Consider the following 19202-nt stretch of genomic DNA (forward strand, 5'->3'; position numbering starts at 1 on the left):
TTAAGAAATTCAGACCTATCTCATGACTCGTCTGTAAAGGCATTTCGATCAGCCAACTACCGTGGCCTTAAATAAGTTTGAGGTGTCTAGCGGAAGACAACACATAAGCTTGGCATGCTGGATTGATGGCCTGCGAAACCTCTCTGTCTTAGGCCGAATCCCAGGTAAGAATCCCATTTTATATGTATGTATGTAGTATTTTTAATTAATTAGTGTATTAGGGCAGTAATAGTAATTTTTACTCGTGGGACCCCGCACTGTAGCTACTTGTGTGTCGGGTCCGCCGGCCGGACAGTCGCAGGACCTCCCCTTAATTAAACTCAATGGAAGTATAATTTAAAATATATTTATATAACGCTTGCACGACCAAATAGGGTTAAGGGTATTTTAGTAAAATTGTCGTTGTGGGACCCAGCTTCCCATGGGAATGCTGTTCGCATAATTACCCGTGTTCGGATGACCTTTAATGTTTCCTGGCATCAAGTTATGGATAGAGTAGACCAATAAATACGAATTGATTTATAAACTATTTTAGAAATTAGTTTAAATCTAATTTTCATTCAAAAGACAGATTTACCCCTTAGTGCTTAAGTAAGATAAATATCAAAAGCCTTTCCAATTGATCACTATTCACAAGTCTAAGGAGCTAAAGAAATTGCTTCACTGGGAGAGAAGGAAAGAAAGAAGAAAAGAGAAGAGAAGAGAAGAGAAGAAGAGAGGGAAAAAGGAAGCTTACCTTAGGGCTTGTCTTCAACACTGGAGCTGAACCAAGAATCTCCTTTAAAAAGTCAGTCTCGCACTCTAAATTGTTCCTATAATCGAGGTAAGCCTTGGATATTTTTGTCTTCCTCTTTATTTCCCTTCTTCTCCATCTCTAGTTCACCTATTAAGAATTTTTGCCATTAAAGCTTGGAGACCAAGCTGGTTTGTGAAATCGAGCATAATTAGACTAATTTGAAACAGTTTTGACTCTCTAAGACCTGAAATTTGGGAAATTACCAAGTCCGAAAGTCAGATTCATTCGATGGCAATTTATAAACCCTAAACTAATTAATTAGGTTTAATTGAATAATTACCAAAATTACGAAGTTATTTATGAAATCAACTCCCATATAGGTAGATCCACCTTTATATAATGTTAAAACACTTAATTTCTTCCTCGTGAAGATCTACCCAAAATAGAAAAACCCCAAATTGGACACACTCCGGATGGAGTTGGTAGCTCAGGGGCGGTTGACCGGCTCCCCGGAAGTCCGCATCCGGCTCCCCATTTTTTGTGCCCTTATAACCTGACCCTTGGGACTTGACTGACCATCCCGAACCTATTGCACGGTGTTTGGTATGTTGTTTAGTATCATTTTTACTGTTTTCTAGTCGGTTTGTTGGATTGTTGATGGGTAATCGACCCAGTAATTCCTTCTATAACTAATCTATAATATTCTTGCCTTATATTTAGGGACTGTCTTCGTCATGTTTACCGCTTATGGAGTTTATTCACCTAGGCTAGCTACAACTACAGGTAGGGATTCGACCTTAATTTCTGCGTGTTTATCACATTAATTTTAACTTTATCTTGAATGCCACGCCTACGCATTATTACCTCTATACCTGGAGCATGTAGTTTTTTAGCTTTTATTCGATGCATTAGATCGCATGTAAAATAGGTCGCACAAAGACATACCGCATTGCATTTGCATTGATTATTTATATGATGTGAATTTATGGTGATGGAATTCGGTAATTTATAACTCGATCATAATCGCCTCATCGTGTTTAGACGCATTGCGCTAAGAGTTGATATTCATTATCCAAGATCGCGCCCTTACCAACAGGGGAAAGGTGATGGATAACCCGTGGAGACCGATGTGTTAGTTCCGGATGCCATCTTCTCGTCCCATGTTAGCGGGTCCCTAATTCCACGTGGAAACAAACAGGGGTTGGTCATTGGGGGTCTGTCGGGTCCGATGTGTTAGTTTCGAATCTGCGGGTCCTCACCGTGGTAGAATGGTTTCGTTGGTGGCCATCAAGGGTTAGTTGGGATCGAGGTTAGCATCTACCACTAGTAGTAGTACTTATACCCGTGAGACTTAGTATCCGAAGCTAGGAACATGTTAGTTTAGCACATGCATCGTGGATTTATTGTGTTTGTATGCTTGTACCCCCTTACCGGGCTTAGTTGAGAGCTACCTTTGTGGATATCCTTATTTTCCAGGTGATTTAGTTTCTTCTAATGTTGGATTTGCATGCCCGAGTTTGAAGTTCACCATACTTTGTGAGCACGTGATGATTGGGCAACCTCCTGATCTTGGCCTGATAGTCCAGGCTATCTCCCCACTCTTTTATGCTTTATAAATGCTTCATATAGTTATAGAATAGTTTCTTGTATACTTTTACTCTGTAGTACCTTTGAGAACTGTATAGTTATATCACAAGCCTTATCATTTATATAAATGAAATATCATTTATATAAATGAAATATCATTTAGACTTCTCTTACTAATGATGTTATCTCTAGTAATTAAATTGTTTCCGTTGCCTCTGATTACTGTATCTGTGAGCAATGATTGTGAATAGGGTACTGCATTTGTGATCCTTGGGGATTGGTTGGACGTCAGAGACATCCCGCTACACTTGGCCCTTAATAACAGGGACGGGGTGTGACATTTAAGTGGTATCGAGCCTTTCGCGCTTCTACTCCTATTTACAATCAAGTTCACAAGATGTTGAAATTCTCTGGACTACTGATCCGGCGGTGAGTCTACTTAGGATAAATAAAAGCTTCAGCTAAAAGCTACAACTAAAAAAAAGAAAATAAATAAATAAAATAAAATAAAATTGATTGTACAACACAAGAGATATTAAATAGAAAATTAAAAACTTCATAAATAAGCTGAGTCTTTAGTACAATGGTTACAACTTTTTACAGACCTTAAGTACAAGGTTTAAAAAAAGAACAACTGAGGAAAGTAAAGTAAAAGCTAGACTAGGATGCATAAGTCATCACTGCCATGGTGGTGGTAGTGGTGGGCCCATAACCCATAGGTCCCAGGGTCTCCACTGCCTAGACACCGCTGCTAACATGAGTGAAGTCTTTCTTCATGCCATCAAATCCCTATGCCATGGATCTCTCTAAGCCCTCAAACCGGCTAAAGAGCTGTCCCCAGGGAGTACCATCTGCAGGAACAGCCGCAACAGACGAGGAAGAAGCATCAGTAGTCTGTACCATGTCGGTGCAGTCAGGATGACCAAGCTCTGGAGAAGAAGGTAGAAGTTCTATACCCATCTTCACTGGGGTAATCCGGTTGATCTTCGAAGACTTCACCCCCGAAGCCTCTTCATTCAATAGGTTGACACCAAATCTGGGAAATACCTTGGTGAGTAGCCTCCCAAAGAATGATTTCCACGCCAGTGGCTATTTCATTCCAGGTGCCAAGCATGCACGCATGATGGCATCGCAAGGCAGATCTGCATTCAGATAGAGACAAGATGTGGTAAGGAATCAGTGGGACAAGGACAACCTGGCCCCAGCGAGCACTCTTCCTCGACTACATTGTGTCCACAAATTCTAGATAAGACATGGGCTGATGAAAGCAAGTCCAACTCAGATTTCATCCTCTCATAGAACTTGCCATTAGTGAATATACCCATTCTGTTCTTCATCGCCAGGAACTCGATGCATCAAGACTTGAGGGCAAGACCTCCACTCCCCTTCATAAGATATCTTCGAATATTAGCTAATCGTGTCTTTGAAAGAGATGGGCATGTCTTTCACATAAGAGTTGATGATGAACTCTTTTCCTTCATACCGGTAAGATTGATTGCTCAAAAGAGTCGCACTAGTCGAGGGTAGCAATGTCTCTCCGGTTGTAGCATTGATAATCACCCTAGTTTCTCAAATCTTTCCCGAACCTTGAATGGGATATGGTCAACCAAGACTACATTCCTTTCTTCTTCTACTTTCAAGAAGATCCTTGGGTTGAATTCAGCTGGAACTGTAGCTGCACCTCTACCTCTCCCTCCACGGCCTTGAGTTGCAGTCATTTATGGTAAATGTTGCAAATTTAAGAAGAAAATTATTTAGGTAAAGTCTAGGACAACAACAAAAATTGAGGTAAGATTGTTAAATCTATTAGGTACTAAGGTAGGAAGCCTATCAATATGTCTAGGTAAACTAATTTTGTAGGAATACATTTGGAATATATAAAATCTGTTTAGATTCCAATATAAGTATAAATAGATGCAACCACAAAAAAAAAAAAAAAATAGGGTAGTATAAGGAGAGAAGGTAATTATATAAGAATCATAGTACATTAATATAGCATTTGCACGAACTTAATAAGAAAATATTAAGAACTAGGTAATCTTATGATTAACACTGTACTATGTTTAAAATGAACAAAAATAATACATAATATTAAGACCTAACACATTCACAATGATAGATAAGAATCAACAATGTACCTTAGCTAAAACCTAAGATGAAAGGAAGAAAATATAAGAAATGCATAAAGTTTAACAAAGAATAAAAGAAATACGTGTTAATGGAGTAAAAGAGTAAATACTTACCTAAAATCTAGGAAATATGCTGAGCCATAGTTAGGTTTTGAGAAGAAGAACAAAAAATGTACAAAAGTTCTAAGTTTAGAACACTTACTTTAGATGTGGAGGAGTGAATCTTATGATTTAAGTCCATATTAGTGTTATAGGAACCCTAGAATAACCTTAGGAGAAGTTAGAAAGTGTTAGTGAAGAGAAAGAAATGAAGTTTGATGTGTTTTGAGTGGGTTTTACAAAACTGTTTTACATGGCCGGACGATTGATTTGGATTGGTGTCACGAATCCGGGGGCCCAAATTCCTTATTGAAGCTGCCGACTCCGCTCCGGATGCATCCGGCTCATTTTCCTACGCATCCGCCCCAATTAGACTTTGCATCCGGCCCACCCAAATGGTTTTAAAAATAAAATAAATAAATAGAACCTGTGTTACATCAAAATAATGAAATATATAGAAAATGAAATAAGATTAAACATACATATTATATATAAATTTGTATATATATATGTATTAAAAGTATATATATTAATGTAGTAAGTGTGAATTGAGAAAGAAACTAAATACATTATGACACTAAGATGTGCATTCTTGTGTTATCATAATTATTAATAATGAATCTAGTATATGATTTGGTTGCTTATGTAATTGTAATATATGTAAAGTACTATATGATGCTCATGTTTCTTTTTAGGCACTCGCTATGATAGTTTGTCATGCCTTTGCATCTCAATAACGAGTTATATATTGAGTATCTAGGGTAAGTAAGCAAAAATAAAAGACCTAGGAATGCTAGTTTAGGCAGCCAGTCAAACACCTTGTAGGCATTAGAATAATAAGCTCTTCCTAAAATTTTTGAATTCCTTCACTTTTAAACATAATGCAATAAAAGCCAAGAACAATTGAAAACAAAAAAAGAAGTTGGAATTGAAGGATGTGGCAAAACTTTGCTCAACAATAGGTATGAGTGGAGTAATGGGTCCCCGAATGCCCCCTCCGTTATTGGGAGTGAGCAATAGGGATTCCATCAATATTCCAATTCATCCTACAATTGAGTTAGCTATTACATAACCAGAAGGGAAAGTCTTCATAATGGAAAACCCTATAAGCAAGAATTATACATACCTATACACTACAACCTAAACCCTAAAAATATTGATAAAATATAATAATCGAATTATATAAAAATATAATGAACATAATAGAATTTAGATAAAAGAAGAACAGAAATGAACACTAAAGAATAAGAAGAACAAAAATAATGACGACAATAATAATAATAATGAGAATATTTTCCTTGTATTTTTAGGTTTAGGTACTTTGTCGATATGGTGACTGGGCTTTGTAATGAATTGTTCCCAAGTTACCCTAGATACTCTAGGACCCCTCCTCTTGTATATTCTTGTGTGTTTAGGGAAAGAATAGGAGAGTTTTGGAAAAGAGGATAATGTCTTTGGTCGGTTTAGAAAACTGTCTGACCCGAAACAGGTCAACAAAAGCCATCGACCTGTAGATTGTACGATACCCAAAACAGGAAACGACTTAAGGATGTAAGTCATGATGCTGTTGAAGTAACCTCAACTGTTAGGATTGCTAGGTGCATTAATTTCGAGGACGAAATTCTTATAAGGTTGGGAGAATGTGAAACCCGGTCAAATTTCATAATAAATTTGAACTTTTGGAATCTGTGTGATTTCAAGTTCTGGTTCAACTTTGCCCATACTAACTTCTAAGTTGTGGGCCGTCTTGATTAAGAAATTCAGACCTATCTCATGACTCGTCTGTAAAGGCATTCCGATCAGCCAACTACCGTGGCCTTAAATGAGTCCGAGGTGTACAGCGGAAGACAACACATAAGCTGGCATCTTGGATTGATGGCCTACGAAGCTCTCTCTGTCTTAGCCGAATCCCAGGTAAGAATCCCATTTTATATATATGTATGTTGTATTTTTAATTAATTAGTGTATTTGGGGCAAACTAGTAATTTTTACCTTGTGGGACCCCCGCACCGTAGCTACTACCGTGTCGGGTCTGTGGCTGACAGTCGCAGGACCTCCCCTTAATTAAACTCAATGTAAGTATAATTTAAAATATATTTATATAACGTTTTGTACGACCAAATAGGGTTAGAAGGGTATTTTAGTAAAATTGTCGTTGTGGGACCCAGTTCCCCAGTGGGGAATGCTGTTCCAGACAATTACCCGTGTTCGGATGACCTTTAATGTTTCCCGGCATCAAGTTATGGATAGAATAGACCAATAAATACGAATTCAGATTTATAAACTATTTTAGAAATTAGTTTAAATCTAATTTCTGTCCAAAAGACAGATTTACCCCTTAGTGCTTAAGTAAGATAAATATCAAAAGCCTTTCCAATTGATCACTATTCACAAGTCTAAGGGAGCTAAAGAAATTCGTTCCAGCTTGGGAGAGAAGGAAAGAAAGAAGAAAAGAGAAGAGAAGAGAAGAAGAGAGGGAAAAAAGGGAAGCTTACCTTAGGGCTTGTCTTCAACACTTGGAGCTGAACCAAGAATCTCCTTTAGAAAGCTGTCTGCACTCTAAATCTGTTCCTATAACTGAGGTAAGCCTTGGATATTTGCTGTCTTCCTCTTTATTTCCCTTCTTCTCCATCTCTAGTTTACCTATTAAGAATTTTTGCCATTAAAGCTTGGAGACCAAGCTTGGGTTTGTGAAATTGAGCATAATTAGATTAATTTGAAACAGTTTTGACTCTCTAAGACCTGAAATTTGGGAAATTACCAAGTCCGAAAGTTGTATTCTTGCTTGATGGCAATTTATAAACCCTAAACTAATTAATTAGGTTTAATTGAATAATTACCAAAATTATGAAGTTATTTATGAAATTGAACTCCCATATAGGTAGACCACCTTTATATAATGTTAAAACACTTAGTTTTTTCCTTGCATGTGAAGATCTACCCAAAAATAGGAAAACCCCCAAATTCGGACACACTCCCGGATGGAGTTGCAGGCCCAGGGGCGGTTGACCGGCTCCCTGGAAGTCGTCATCCGGCTCCCCCATTTTTGTGCCCTTATAACCTAGACCCTTGGGACTTGACCTTGGACCATCCGGAACCTTGCACGGTGTTTGGTATGTTGTTTAGTTGGTGTTTCTACTGTTTTCTAGTCGGTTTGTTGGATTGTTGGTGGGTAAGCGACCTGAATTCCTTCTATAACTAATCTATAATATTCTTGTCTCATATTTAGATCGTTTGTAGTCCTGTTCTTACCGCCTATTGGAGTTTATTCACCTAGGCTAGCTACAACTACGAGTAAGGGGATTCGACCTTAATTTCTGCGTGTTTATCACATTAATTTTAACTTTATGCTAAATGCCACGCTACGCATCATTACCTCTATACCTGAGGCGTATAGTTTTCTAGCTTTTATTTAATGCATTAGATCGCATGTAAAATAGGTCGCACAAAGACATACCGCATCGCATTTGCATTGATTATTTATATGATGTGAATTTATGGTGATGGAATTCGGTAATTTATAACTCGATCACGCCTTGCCTCATCATGTTTAGATCGCATTGGGCTAGGTTGATATTCATTACCCAAGATCGCGCCCTTACCAACAGGGGAAAGGTGTTGACAACCCAAGTGCAGAGGCCGATGTGTTAGTTCAGGGATGCCATCTTCTCGTCCCACGTTAACGGGTCCCTAATTCCACTGTGGAAACAAACAGCAGTGGTTGGTCATTTGGGGGTCTGTCGGTCCGATGTGTTAGTTCCGAATCGCGGGTCCTCACCGCGGTAGAATGGTTTCGCTCGGGTGCGATCAAGGGTTAGTTCCGGGACCGAGGTTAGCATCTACCACTAGTAGTAGTACTTATACCCCATGAGACTTAGTATACGTGTTAGAACATGTTAGTTTAGCACATGCATCATGGATTTATTGTGTTTGTATGCTTGTACCCCCCTTACTGGGCTCAGTTGAGAGCTCACCTCTGTGGATATCCTTATTTTTCAGGTGATTTAGTTACTTCTAATGTTGGATTTGCGGCGCTGGAGTTTGAAGTTCACGATACTTCGCGTGCGCACGTGATGATTGGGCAACCTCCGATCTTGGCCTCGATAGTCCAGGCTACCTCCCCACTCTTTTATGCTTTATAAATGCTTCATATAGTTATAGAACAGTTTCTTGTATACTTTTACGCTGTAGTACCTTTGAGAACTGTATAGTTGTATCACAAGCCTTATCATTTATATAAATGAAATATCATTTAGACTTCTCTTCCTAATGATGTTATCTTTATTAATTAAATTGTTTCCGTTGCCTTTGATTACTGTATCTGTGGGCAATGATTGTGAATAGGGTATTGCACTTGTGATCCTTGGGGATTGGTTGGATGTTAGAGACATCCTGCCACACTTGGCCCTTAATAACAGGAACGGGGTGTGACAGGTTGGTAAGCTCATTTATTTGTCTCATACAAGACCTGACATAGCAGTATCTGTGAGTATGGTCAGTTTGTTCATGCATGATCCTCATTCTTCTCACATGGATGCTATTATCCGGATCCTTCGGTATTTAAAATCAGCACCGGGAAAAGGAATTATTTTGTCTACGAATGGCCATCTTCTTGTTGAAGCATATACTGATGCAGATTGGGTTGGTTCCGCTGATAGAAAGTCCATTTCTGGCTATTACTCATTTGTTGGTGGCAACCTTGTTACATGGCGTAGTAAAAAGCAGAATGTAGTGGCAAGGTCTAGTACTGAAGCAGAGTTTCGTGCTATGGCACAAGGTATTTGTGAGTTATGGCTCAAGGGTTTATTGCAAGATCTTGGTACTCCTGTTCATCTTCCCATGATGTTGTATTGTGACAACAAAGCTGCCATTAGCATTGCTCACAAATCCTATTCAGCACGATCGTACCAACCATGTGGAGGTTGATAGGCATTTTATTAAAGAGAAGTTTGAAGGAAGGCTGATCTGTGTTCCTTTTGTGAAGTCGGCTGACCAACTCGCTGATGTGTTTACTAAAGGCCTAAGTGGGAAGGTTTTTCTTCCTATTCTTGTCAAGTTGGGCATGGTTGATATTTATGCTCCAACTTGAGGGGGAGTGTTAAAATAAGTAGCTTTACCCGATAGGGGTAATTTTGTCCTGTTTTCTGTATTTTTCCCCTTAGCCGATCTCTATTAGGAATTCCTAATAGGAATCGGCAAGGGTAGCTTTCCTTCTTTGATTATGATTAGATGTAGTTCTTTTGCTATAAATAAAAGGGCTGGGTGATCAAGTCAGATCACGCAAGAATTCAATTCAAGGCTGTTTACCATATTATTCATCAGACTTCTTGCGTTGATACTCTTGCTTAGAACGGCGTGGCTGAATGCAAGAACAGACACTTGTTGGAAGTTGCTCGCTCCCTTATGTTTGCCATGAGTGTTCCTCCCCGTTTTTGGGGCGATGCAATTCTTGCCGCTACATATTTGATTAATAGACTGCCTTCACGTGTCTTAACTGGTCGCTGCCCCTTGGATGTTTTATTGGGATCATCTACCTTTGTTGTTCGGCCAAAAGTTTTTGGATGTGTGGTATTCACTCGAAACCACCATCCTCATGGGAAGTTTGACCCCAAAGGTCTTTGGTGTATTTTTCTCAGATATTCCGCCACCAGAAAGGGTATAAGTGCTACCATCCTCCTACTAGGAAATTATTTGTGACCATAGAAGTGGTCTTTCGGGAGTCTGAAGCCTATTGTGCACTGCTGGTACCTCTTCTAGGGGAGATTTCTAGTGATGAAGATGTACCTCTGATAGCTTCCTTGGATGTACATGTTCCTACCATAGAGGATGTGTTTGTTGAACTAGAAGATGGGATTACCGGTCAAGAACAAGAGCATGGACAGAATGGGCGGCCTATAATTCAAGAGGGATCTGGAGATTCAAAAGAGTTGAAGAAATTCTCTCGTGGAACATACTTCCCTCCTCGTGGAACTTGGCACAAAGAGACCACCACTACTGCTCCCACACAATCAGTACCTGCTCCAAGTTCTAGTCATCCCTCTAGTAAGCCTATTCCTGATCCTAGTCTTGATTTACCTATTGCCATTAGAAAACCTAAGCGGAGTTGTACTCAACACCCAATTTCCAATTTCGTTTCTTATAACTCCCTAACTCCTTCATTCCATGCCTTTGTTTCTTCGTTATCCTCCGTTTCTATTCCTAACAACTGTCAGGAAGCAATAGCTGAACAGAAATGAAAGAAGGCAATGGATGAAGAAATGCATGCCTTGGAGAAAAATCAAACATGGGATTTGGAGGTTCTTCCACTAGGAAAGAAACCTGTTGTTGCAAATGAGTCTTTGTGGTGAAGCACAAGTCAGATGGGTCGGTTGATAGATACAAGGCGAGGCTGGTTGCAAAAGGGTTTATCCAAACCCAGGGAATCGACTACCAAGAGACCTTTGCCCATGTAGCGAAGATGAACATGGTTAGAGTGATTATTTCTTGTGCCTTAAATCAAGCCTGGAATCTCCAACAGCTCGATGTCAAGAATGCCTTCTTGCATGCAGAATTGGACGAAGATGTTTACATGGAGATTCCTCCGGGCTTTGCTTCCTCAGATACTCAGGGAAAAGTGTGCAAGTTGAAGAAGGCCTTATATGGGCCAAAACAATCACTACGGGCTTGGTTCGGATGCTTCCATAAAGCCATGGTTGCTAATGGCTATAAGTAAAGTAATGCTGACAGCACGTTGCTTGTTAAAAGAGTGGGACAGCATATCACAATTCTGATTGTCTATGTTGATGACATAGTGATCACTGGAAGTGATGCATAAGAAATTCAGAAGTTGAAGACTTATCTGGGCACAGAATATGAAGTCAAAGATTTGGGTTGATAGTGGTATTTCTTGGGGATAAAGGTTGCCTATTCAGCTAATCTCTTTGGGTATATCTCTTTCCCAGAGAAAGTATACTCTTGACTTGTTGAGTGATATAAGGATGCTTGGGTGTAAATCTGCCAATACCCCTCTGGAGCCTCACACACACTTAAAGAGTAAGGAAGGTGACCCTGTAGATAAGGGTAGTTATTAGAGATTAATTGGGCAGTTGATATACTTATCCCATACCCGACCTGATATTGCATTTGCAGTTAGTGTTGTTAGTTAGTTTATGCATGACCCTCACTCTTCTCACTTAGAGGCAGCATATAAAATTCTAAGGTGCGAAGTCTTCTCCAGGAAAAGAAATCTTATATTCTCCACACAGTCATCTCCAGGTAGAGACCTACACTGATTCAGATTGGGCAGGCAGCCCTGATGATAGAAGATCAACGTCTGGATATTGTACCTTTGTTGGAGGGAATTTAACTACTTGGAGGAGTAAGAAACAGGAGTAAGAAACAGGTTGTGGTTGCTCGGTCCAGTGCTGAAGCTGAATTTAGGGCCATGTCACAAGGTATCTGTGAACTTCTCTGGCAGTTTGGCTCAAGGGGCTTCTTCAAGATCTGGGTATGGTTGTTGATCTTCCTATGCGACTCTACTGTGACAGCAAGTCCTCAATCAGTATTGCCCATAACCCAGTCCAACATGATCGTACCAAACATGTTGAGATTGACCAGCATTTTATCAAGGAGAAGTTGGAGCAAGGAGTCATTTGTATTCCATTTGTTCAGTTTAGTGAGTAGTGATGTTCTCACTAAGGGAATTAGTAGCAAATTGTTTTGTTCTGTTGTTAGCAAGTTGGGCATGTTTGATATGTATGCACCAACTTGAGGGGGAGTGTTGTAATATGGGTTCAAGGGTAAAATTGTCATAGGGGTAATATTGTCCTTGTACTTATTCCAGAATGTTCTTTCACATATTATAAATAAAGGATGGCTGTAGTCACTCTGACTCAAGCCAGTATTCACAGAATTCAACAGAAAGTGTATCTGATCTTTGAGAAGGAACCTTTTTTGGTTCTTTGTGGCTTAAACCTAGAATACGAGCCAATTCAGTTTCAAATTTTGGGAAGGACTCCACTTCCATCCTTAGATGAAGTCCATGGTTATTTGTAGAGTAAAGAGACTAGACGAGTCGCTATGGAGACTGCTCCATCCGTTGAAAATTCAACCCTTGCTTTTAGCTCATAGAGGGGTTGGCATGGTGGAGGAAGGGCCGAGGCCCAAGTCGTGTGGATGGCAAAGATAGGCTTAGGTGTGATCATTGTTTCTGATCCAGACACACCAGGGAGAATTGCTGGGTGCTTCATGGGCGTCCTTCTAGACTTGCACCTACCAGTATGCGTGGTGGCAGGAGAGGGGTAGCTAGAGCACACACCGTGATGGCTGAAACTGAACCCATGGGATATCCATCTACACAGTAGGCCGGCCACAAATCCCTCACAAGGGAAGATCTTGCAGCCATTCAACGGGTTATGTCACAGTTGGGTAGTTCCTCTTCCTCAACCTATATGTCAGATCCTTCGGCTTCAGCCTTGCAGGCCCTCTACATCAGCCCCTTCCATTGCCTATTCTTGGGTCATTGACTTGGGAACCACCGATCACCATATTCTATCTGCTTTGGTAGGGATAAGGTTAGAGTTGGTGATGGTTCTCATTCCTCTCTCTTTGGGAAGGGTAGTGCGTAGGTTACCTCTTCTATTCTCGTGACTCTGTTCTTCATGTTCCTAATTTTGCCACTATCCTCTTATCTATGAGTCACCTAGCCAAATGCTTGAATTTGTCTATCACCTTTTTGTCTTCCCATTGTCTCTTTCAGGATCTGGGACGAGGAGGATTATTGGTAGTGGACGTGAGGAGAAAGGTCTCTTCCTTTTGGAACCCAGACCATCTTTTTTGACTAAAGCTTACTTTTATGTGTGTGGGCGTAGTGACAACACTGCCAAATCTGTGATGCTTTGGCATCAACGTTTAGGCCATCCCTCTTTTGGTGTTATGAAAAAACAATTGCCACACTTGTTCTCTTCCATTTCTCCTTCCCATGTATTTTCGTGTGAACAATGTGTATTTATATATATGGGTACATCTATTGTCACCAAGGTGGTGCAGTTAGAAGTTGTAACCTTCTTTCCATTGCCCCTTGTCTAATTCCAGAAAGTTATTTGTCAAGGGTAAAAAGGTATTTTAAAAAAAAGTTAAAAGTGACTTACCAATTATGTTATTTTCAATAGTTTTCATTGTCCATATGAAATGACTGGATGTACTCATGGAAAAAACAAATGTGTTGTACTAAAAGGGCAAAAAAAGCAAGGTTACATTTTTGTTATAACCAACCATGGTTCAAAATTTCGCGATATATTGCCGAAATTTCGGTAATTTCGACACTACCGAGATGAGATGGGCTTCCAAAATGAAGAATGTTCAAATTTCGGAATATTTCGGTATATTTCGTCGAAATTTCGTTACACAATGTGTATTTAACTATTTATACATCAGGGTCCGACCATATACTGTCAATCAAGGGTGCAAACCCAAAACACCACTTTGGGTTCATTTTTTTTTTTTTTTTGCAATATGAAGGTTTAAATGTGTTTATTTAGCTTAAATAAGGGTGTACATGAAGTATCAGGCCTTAATATGGCCAAAAACCCATCGAGATGGAGTGCCGAAATATGGCAGAAAAAATATCATATTTCGGCGAAATTTTGATATATTTCAGATATTTCGAAAATCTCGACCAGCCCGACATGGCGAGACGAGATGAGATTTTAAACCTTGTAACCAACCTTGGTGACAACAAGATTTTCCCTATATATAAATAGTCTATGGAACGTAGACTTCATTCACAGCAAAACTTTCTCTATTCCGCTATTCCCTTTGGTTTTGGGACGAACTAAGGAGGGACGGGGAGGACTGTAATTCTAGTGAGGTTAGTCCTCTGTGCTAAACATTGTTGTTCCTCTTATTCTTATCATGGTAATAGATCTACTGTTCCTTTTCATCTTGTGCATTCTGATGTTTGGGGACCCACTCCCACTACTACTTTATTTGGCTATTGCTATTTCGTTTCATTTGTTGATGATTGCTCTTGCATCACCTGGACTTTTTTGATGACTTGCAAAAGCAATGTCTATGATGCTTTCAATAATTTATATCAAATGGTTTGTATTCAATTTGATACTAGAATTAAAATACGTGTATGGTGGACTCCAAGACTTTTTTACCGATAATGGCATTGTCTGCTTGCTTTCTTGTGTTAACGCACCCCAACAAAATGGGGTGGTTGAACGGAAAAATCGCCATTTATTGGAAGTCGCTAGGAGTCTACTATTTGGTATGCATGTCCCTAAGACTTTTTGGTCTGATGTCCTTATTGTTTCCTTCTTGATAAACCTTATGCTTTCTGGTATCTTTGGTTCGAAATCCCCTTTAGAAATTCTGTCCCCTCAGGTTTCTGTTTTCTTTCTTCCTCCCAAGGTATTTGGGTGTGTGTGATATGTGCATGTTAACGAGTCTGCTTGGACTAACTTGATCGTAAGGCCCTTAAGTGTCTTTTCCTTGGTTATGCCCCTTCTACTAAGAGCTACAAGTACTACCATCCCTCCTCCCGAAGGCAGCTTCTCTCCAAAGTTGTCACATTTTTTTGAAATTGTGCCTTTCTTTACTCGTCATCTGCAGCCTGTTCAGGGGGAGAATAGTGGAAGTGAAGAGGTTGCTGTTGTCACCCCCTTTCTTCCTCCGTTGCCCATTCCTCCATTTCTACTTGATGTAGGGAAACACAAGGAGGTGGATGCTGTTGATGTATTATATCATTTAGGAGGAGCTGATACTGAGAAGGAATTAATTGTGTACCAAAGAGAAGGAAAGAAGACCTGCCAAGATTCCTCTTTGGATCGACATCCTGAGCTTCGTCTTCCTGACTCAGTTAATACTCCTTCCCCTCCTTCTAAGTTAGATCTTCCCATTGCTGTTTGAAAGGGAATGGGAGCTTTTACTAATCCTATAGCCAAGTTTGTTTCCTATGATGATATCTCTCCTACAGGTGTTGCTTTCTCAGTTACTCTTTTCTCTACTCCCATTCCCAAGAATGTCATTGAGGTCATGTCCATGAGACGAGAACTCGTTGAGATCTCGGTTTTTTACAAAACCGAGATGAGATGCTAGGTGAAATAGAACGAATGCATTGACTTGGCCGAGTCTCGGTCATCTCAGCAGGAAACCTTGGTATACAGACATTTTTTTATGCCAGAAACCAAGATAGGCACTTATGCCAGAAACTAGGACAGACACTTATTTATGCCTAATATCATTTGAGTAAATGTTTTTATAATTTCATTTACTTAAGATAATATTCATAAATAAGCAAATATCCCCCTATTTGAATCCAATAAAAATAGTTAAAAAATCAAATTCCAAAAGGATAAAAAGTCAACCCCCCAGTTTAAGAACAAAAACTGGATTTTCGACGGTAGGTGCAATTTTCAACTTTTAAATGATCGGGGTTTTTCTCAAATCTATAAATTCCATAAATCTTAATATGATAAAACATTGCTAAAAACCAAAAGTGAGGTAAAATATTCATTTTTTTTTATATGTAAAAAAATATTTTCATACAAAGCGATATCGACAACATTCGTGCATGCCAAATTAAGTTTGACCGAAATGTAACTTCTTCAATATAAATCAGATTTAAGCAATCTTGGATTTGTTTGAAAGCTATTGTGTTTTGTCCCTTTTACCTCCCTAGGCACCCTTATGTTAGCATGGAGGGTATGTATGTCATTTCCCATAATATAAGCAAGTGAATGAATATAGGGGAGAGAAATTGATTCTCTCTCCAAGCTATTACCGCACAACCTTCTCTTCTTCTTCTTCTTCTCCTTCTACCTCTCATTCTCCTCTTCTCTTTCTTTCTTCCACTACATTGACCATCAACTCATATTTCTGAAAAGTTGGTTTACACTCCAATAATCACTTTGCAATAGCTTTATCCGAATCAATTCATGTACCAACTAACTAAATAAGACCTGTAAGATTACCCTGTAACCCATAGACATAGGCCTATGGTGGTTCGATCACCTTGCTTTGAGCTGTTTCTATGTCCAAACGTGGAAGACATTGCTGCTGGGACGGATCTTTTGTATCTGTAGGTCCAAAAAATTGTAGTGATTTAAGCATCTTAATGTATTTTTTCAAGCCCCATTTTCCTGATTAGGTGCTAGCTTTCTCATTGTCACTATAATATGCAATCCTTTAGCAGAAGTTGAGATATTCTGTATGAGTGATGCTCCTTTTGTTCTGATTTCGAAATTCTTTGTTGCAGTGACATTCAGCCGGATCGATCCAGAAAAGAAACTTGTTATGGGGTTCCGAACGGCAACAAACTCTATTCCTTTGCAGGTAGAAAGAGATCGGTTTCATAAGCCTCTTTTCTACAGCCAATATCTGCATCCACTCGTATTAGGAGTTAGGAACCACAGTCTTACTTTTGTTAGCACTTTAACTTTTAATTAATATGTGGTTATTAGGATGCCCAAATTTCTGCTCTTGCTAATGCTCCACAAGCCAACTAAACTTTCTTTTCTGGTGTTATTGAGAAATTACCTATAATAAGTGGTTACTCTGGCCTTCTTCAGTCCCTGAAGGGAAGCACAGATCTCCACCTAAGTGCTCTATCTGAACACTTGAGTTCAGCTGACATGGATATTGGCTGGCACAAAAGTGAGAAGTATGGAAGCAGGACAAATGAGAATTTGCAGGTGCAGACAACACTGGGTCCAGAGAAGAAAAGGACTCGAAATATTGGGTCCAAAAGTAAAAGATTGCTCATAGACAGGGAAGATGCTTTGGAGATGAAGCTTACATGGGAAGAGGCACAAGATTTATTCCGCTCTCCAATTGTCAAGCCTAGCAGTTAACTCTTACGTTAGAAGAGTAAGTTAGAAGAGGAGAACAAGATGAGGGAGAAAGTAGAAGAGATGAGAGGAAGAAGGTGACAAGGAGAAAGAAGGGAGAATATTTCGATTGTAATGTCTTGTGTTGGAGAGTATTCTCTCAACACCTATATTACTCAAATAACAACTTAACATGTTACATCCAACCTCCCTAGGGAGGTAAAAGGTAAAAAGAAGAAATTACATAATAAAGGAACTAGATAAGATCCAATTCCCAAAGTACCCCTAGGACATAAATTCTAATAACTCTAACACTCCCCTTCAAGCTGGAGAATAAATGTCATGCATTCCCAGCTTGCATAGGAGAGGACCAAATTGAAGTGAGGCAAGAGCCTTGGTGAAGATGTCTGCCAGTTGATCACCAGTCCTTACAAAAGGAGTACAAATGCAGCCAGAGTCAATCTTCTCCTTGATGAAGTGTCGATCAACTTCAATGTGCTTGGTTCTGTCGTGTTGTACTGGATTGTGGGCGATACTGATGGCAGCCTTGTTGTCATAGTAGAGTCTCATAGGGCCTTCAGTGTCAAACCCCAGTTCCTGAACTAGTCTTTTCAACCATATGAATTCACACACTCCATGAGCCATAGCTCTAAATTCTGCCTCGGCACTGGATCTAGCTACAAACGGCTGTTTTTTGCATCTCCATGTGACTAAGTTACCTCCCACAAAGGTACAATAGCCGGAGGTAGAACTCCTATCTGTGATGGATCCAACCCAATCAGCATCAATAAAACCTTCCACTCTCAGGTGGTTGTGCTTGGCATACAACAGTCCTTTCCCTAGGCACGACTTCATATATCTAAGGACACGATACACAACATCTAAATGGCCACTCTTGGGGGAATGCATAAATTGGCTCACTACTCCCACTGCATAGGAAATATCTGGGCATGTCATAGAAAGGTAAATAAGCTTCCCAACTAGCATCTGGTACTTTCCCGCATCAATAAGAGAAGGGCCACAATCTTCTCCTAGTTTATGATTCTGCTCAATAGGAGAACTTGCTGGTTTACAACCTAACATCCCTATCTCTGTCAGCAAATCAAGCATAAATTTTCGTTGACATATGTTAATTTCTCTCTTGGTCCTTGATACTTCAATGCCTAAGAAATACTTCAAGAGATCCAGATCTTTGATTTCAAACTGTTTAGCCAAGTAGATTTTTAGTTTATCTATCTCAGCCATATCATCTCCAATGACTACAATATCATCAACACAGACAATGAAGGCTGTGATGGTACCATTGTCCCGCTTGGTAAAGAGAGTGTGGTCAGCTTGACTCTGGGAATATCCATTCTTCAGAATAGCCTGTCGGAAGCGCTCAAACCATGCCTTTGGTGACTGTTTGAGTCCATATAGTGCCTTCTTGAGGAGACACACCTTCTCTTCAGCTGAAGGTATTTTGAAGCCTGGTGGGGGTTGCATGTACACTTTCTCTTCCAAGTCACTATGAAGAAAGACATTCTTCACATCTAACTGATATAATGGCCAATCTTTATTGGCAGCCAATGATAAAAGAACTCTTATGGGGTTCTGCTTAGCCACAGGAGCAAATGTCTCCTGATAGTCAATCCCATAGACTTGACTGTACACCTTGGCTACCAGCCTTGCTTTGTATCTCTCAACAGTACCATCAGATTTATATTTGATTGTATAGACCCATCTGCATCCAACTGGGACACGTCCCTTGGGAAGATCCACCAATTGCCAAGTACCATTCTTTTCAAGAGCCATCATCTCCTCAGACATAGCTTGTCTCCACTTTGGGTCAGACATAGC

The 19202-nt window shown here is 39.7% G+C and overlaps 1 protein-coding gene across 1 annotated transcript in view; it reads left to right on the forward strand.

Moving 5' to 3' along the window:
- The window catches only part of LOC122655379 (B3 domain-containing protein Os07g0679700-like), a 49687-nt gene extending 32300 nt beyond the window's left edge, over window positions 1-17387 (forward strand). The window contains exons 9-10 of the mRNA XM_043849577.1: window positions 16793-16869; window positions 17106-17387. Coding sequence (XP_043705512.1) covers window positions 16793-16869; window positions 17106-17387 — 359 coding nt within the window. The remainder of the gene's footprint in view (window positions 1-16792; window positions 16870-17105) is intronic.
- The last annotated feature ends 1815 nt before the right edge of the window (window positions 17388-19202 follow it).

This window comes from Telopea speciosissima, chromosome 3 (genome assembly GCF_018873765.1).
Source record: "Telopea speciosissima isolate NSW1024214 ecotype Mountain lineage chromosome 3, Tspe_v1, whole genome shotgun sequence".
NCBI classification, from domain to species: domain Eukaryota; kingdom Viridiplantae; phylum Streptophyta; class Magnoliopsida; order Proteales; family Proteaceae; genus Telopea; species Telopea speciosissima.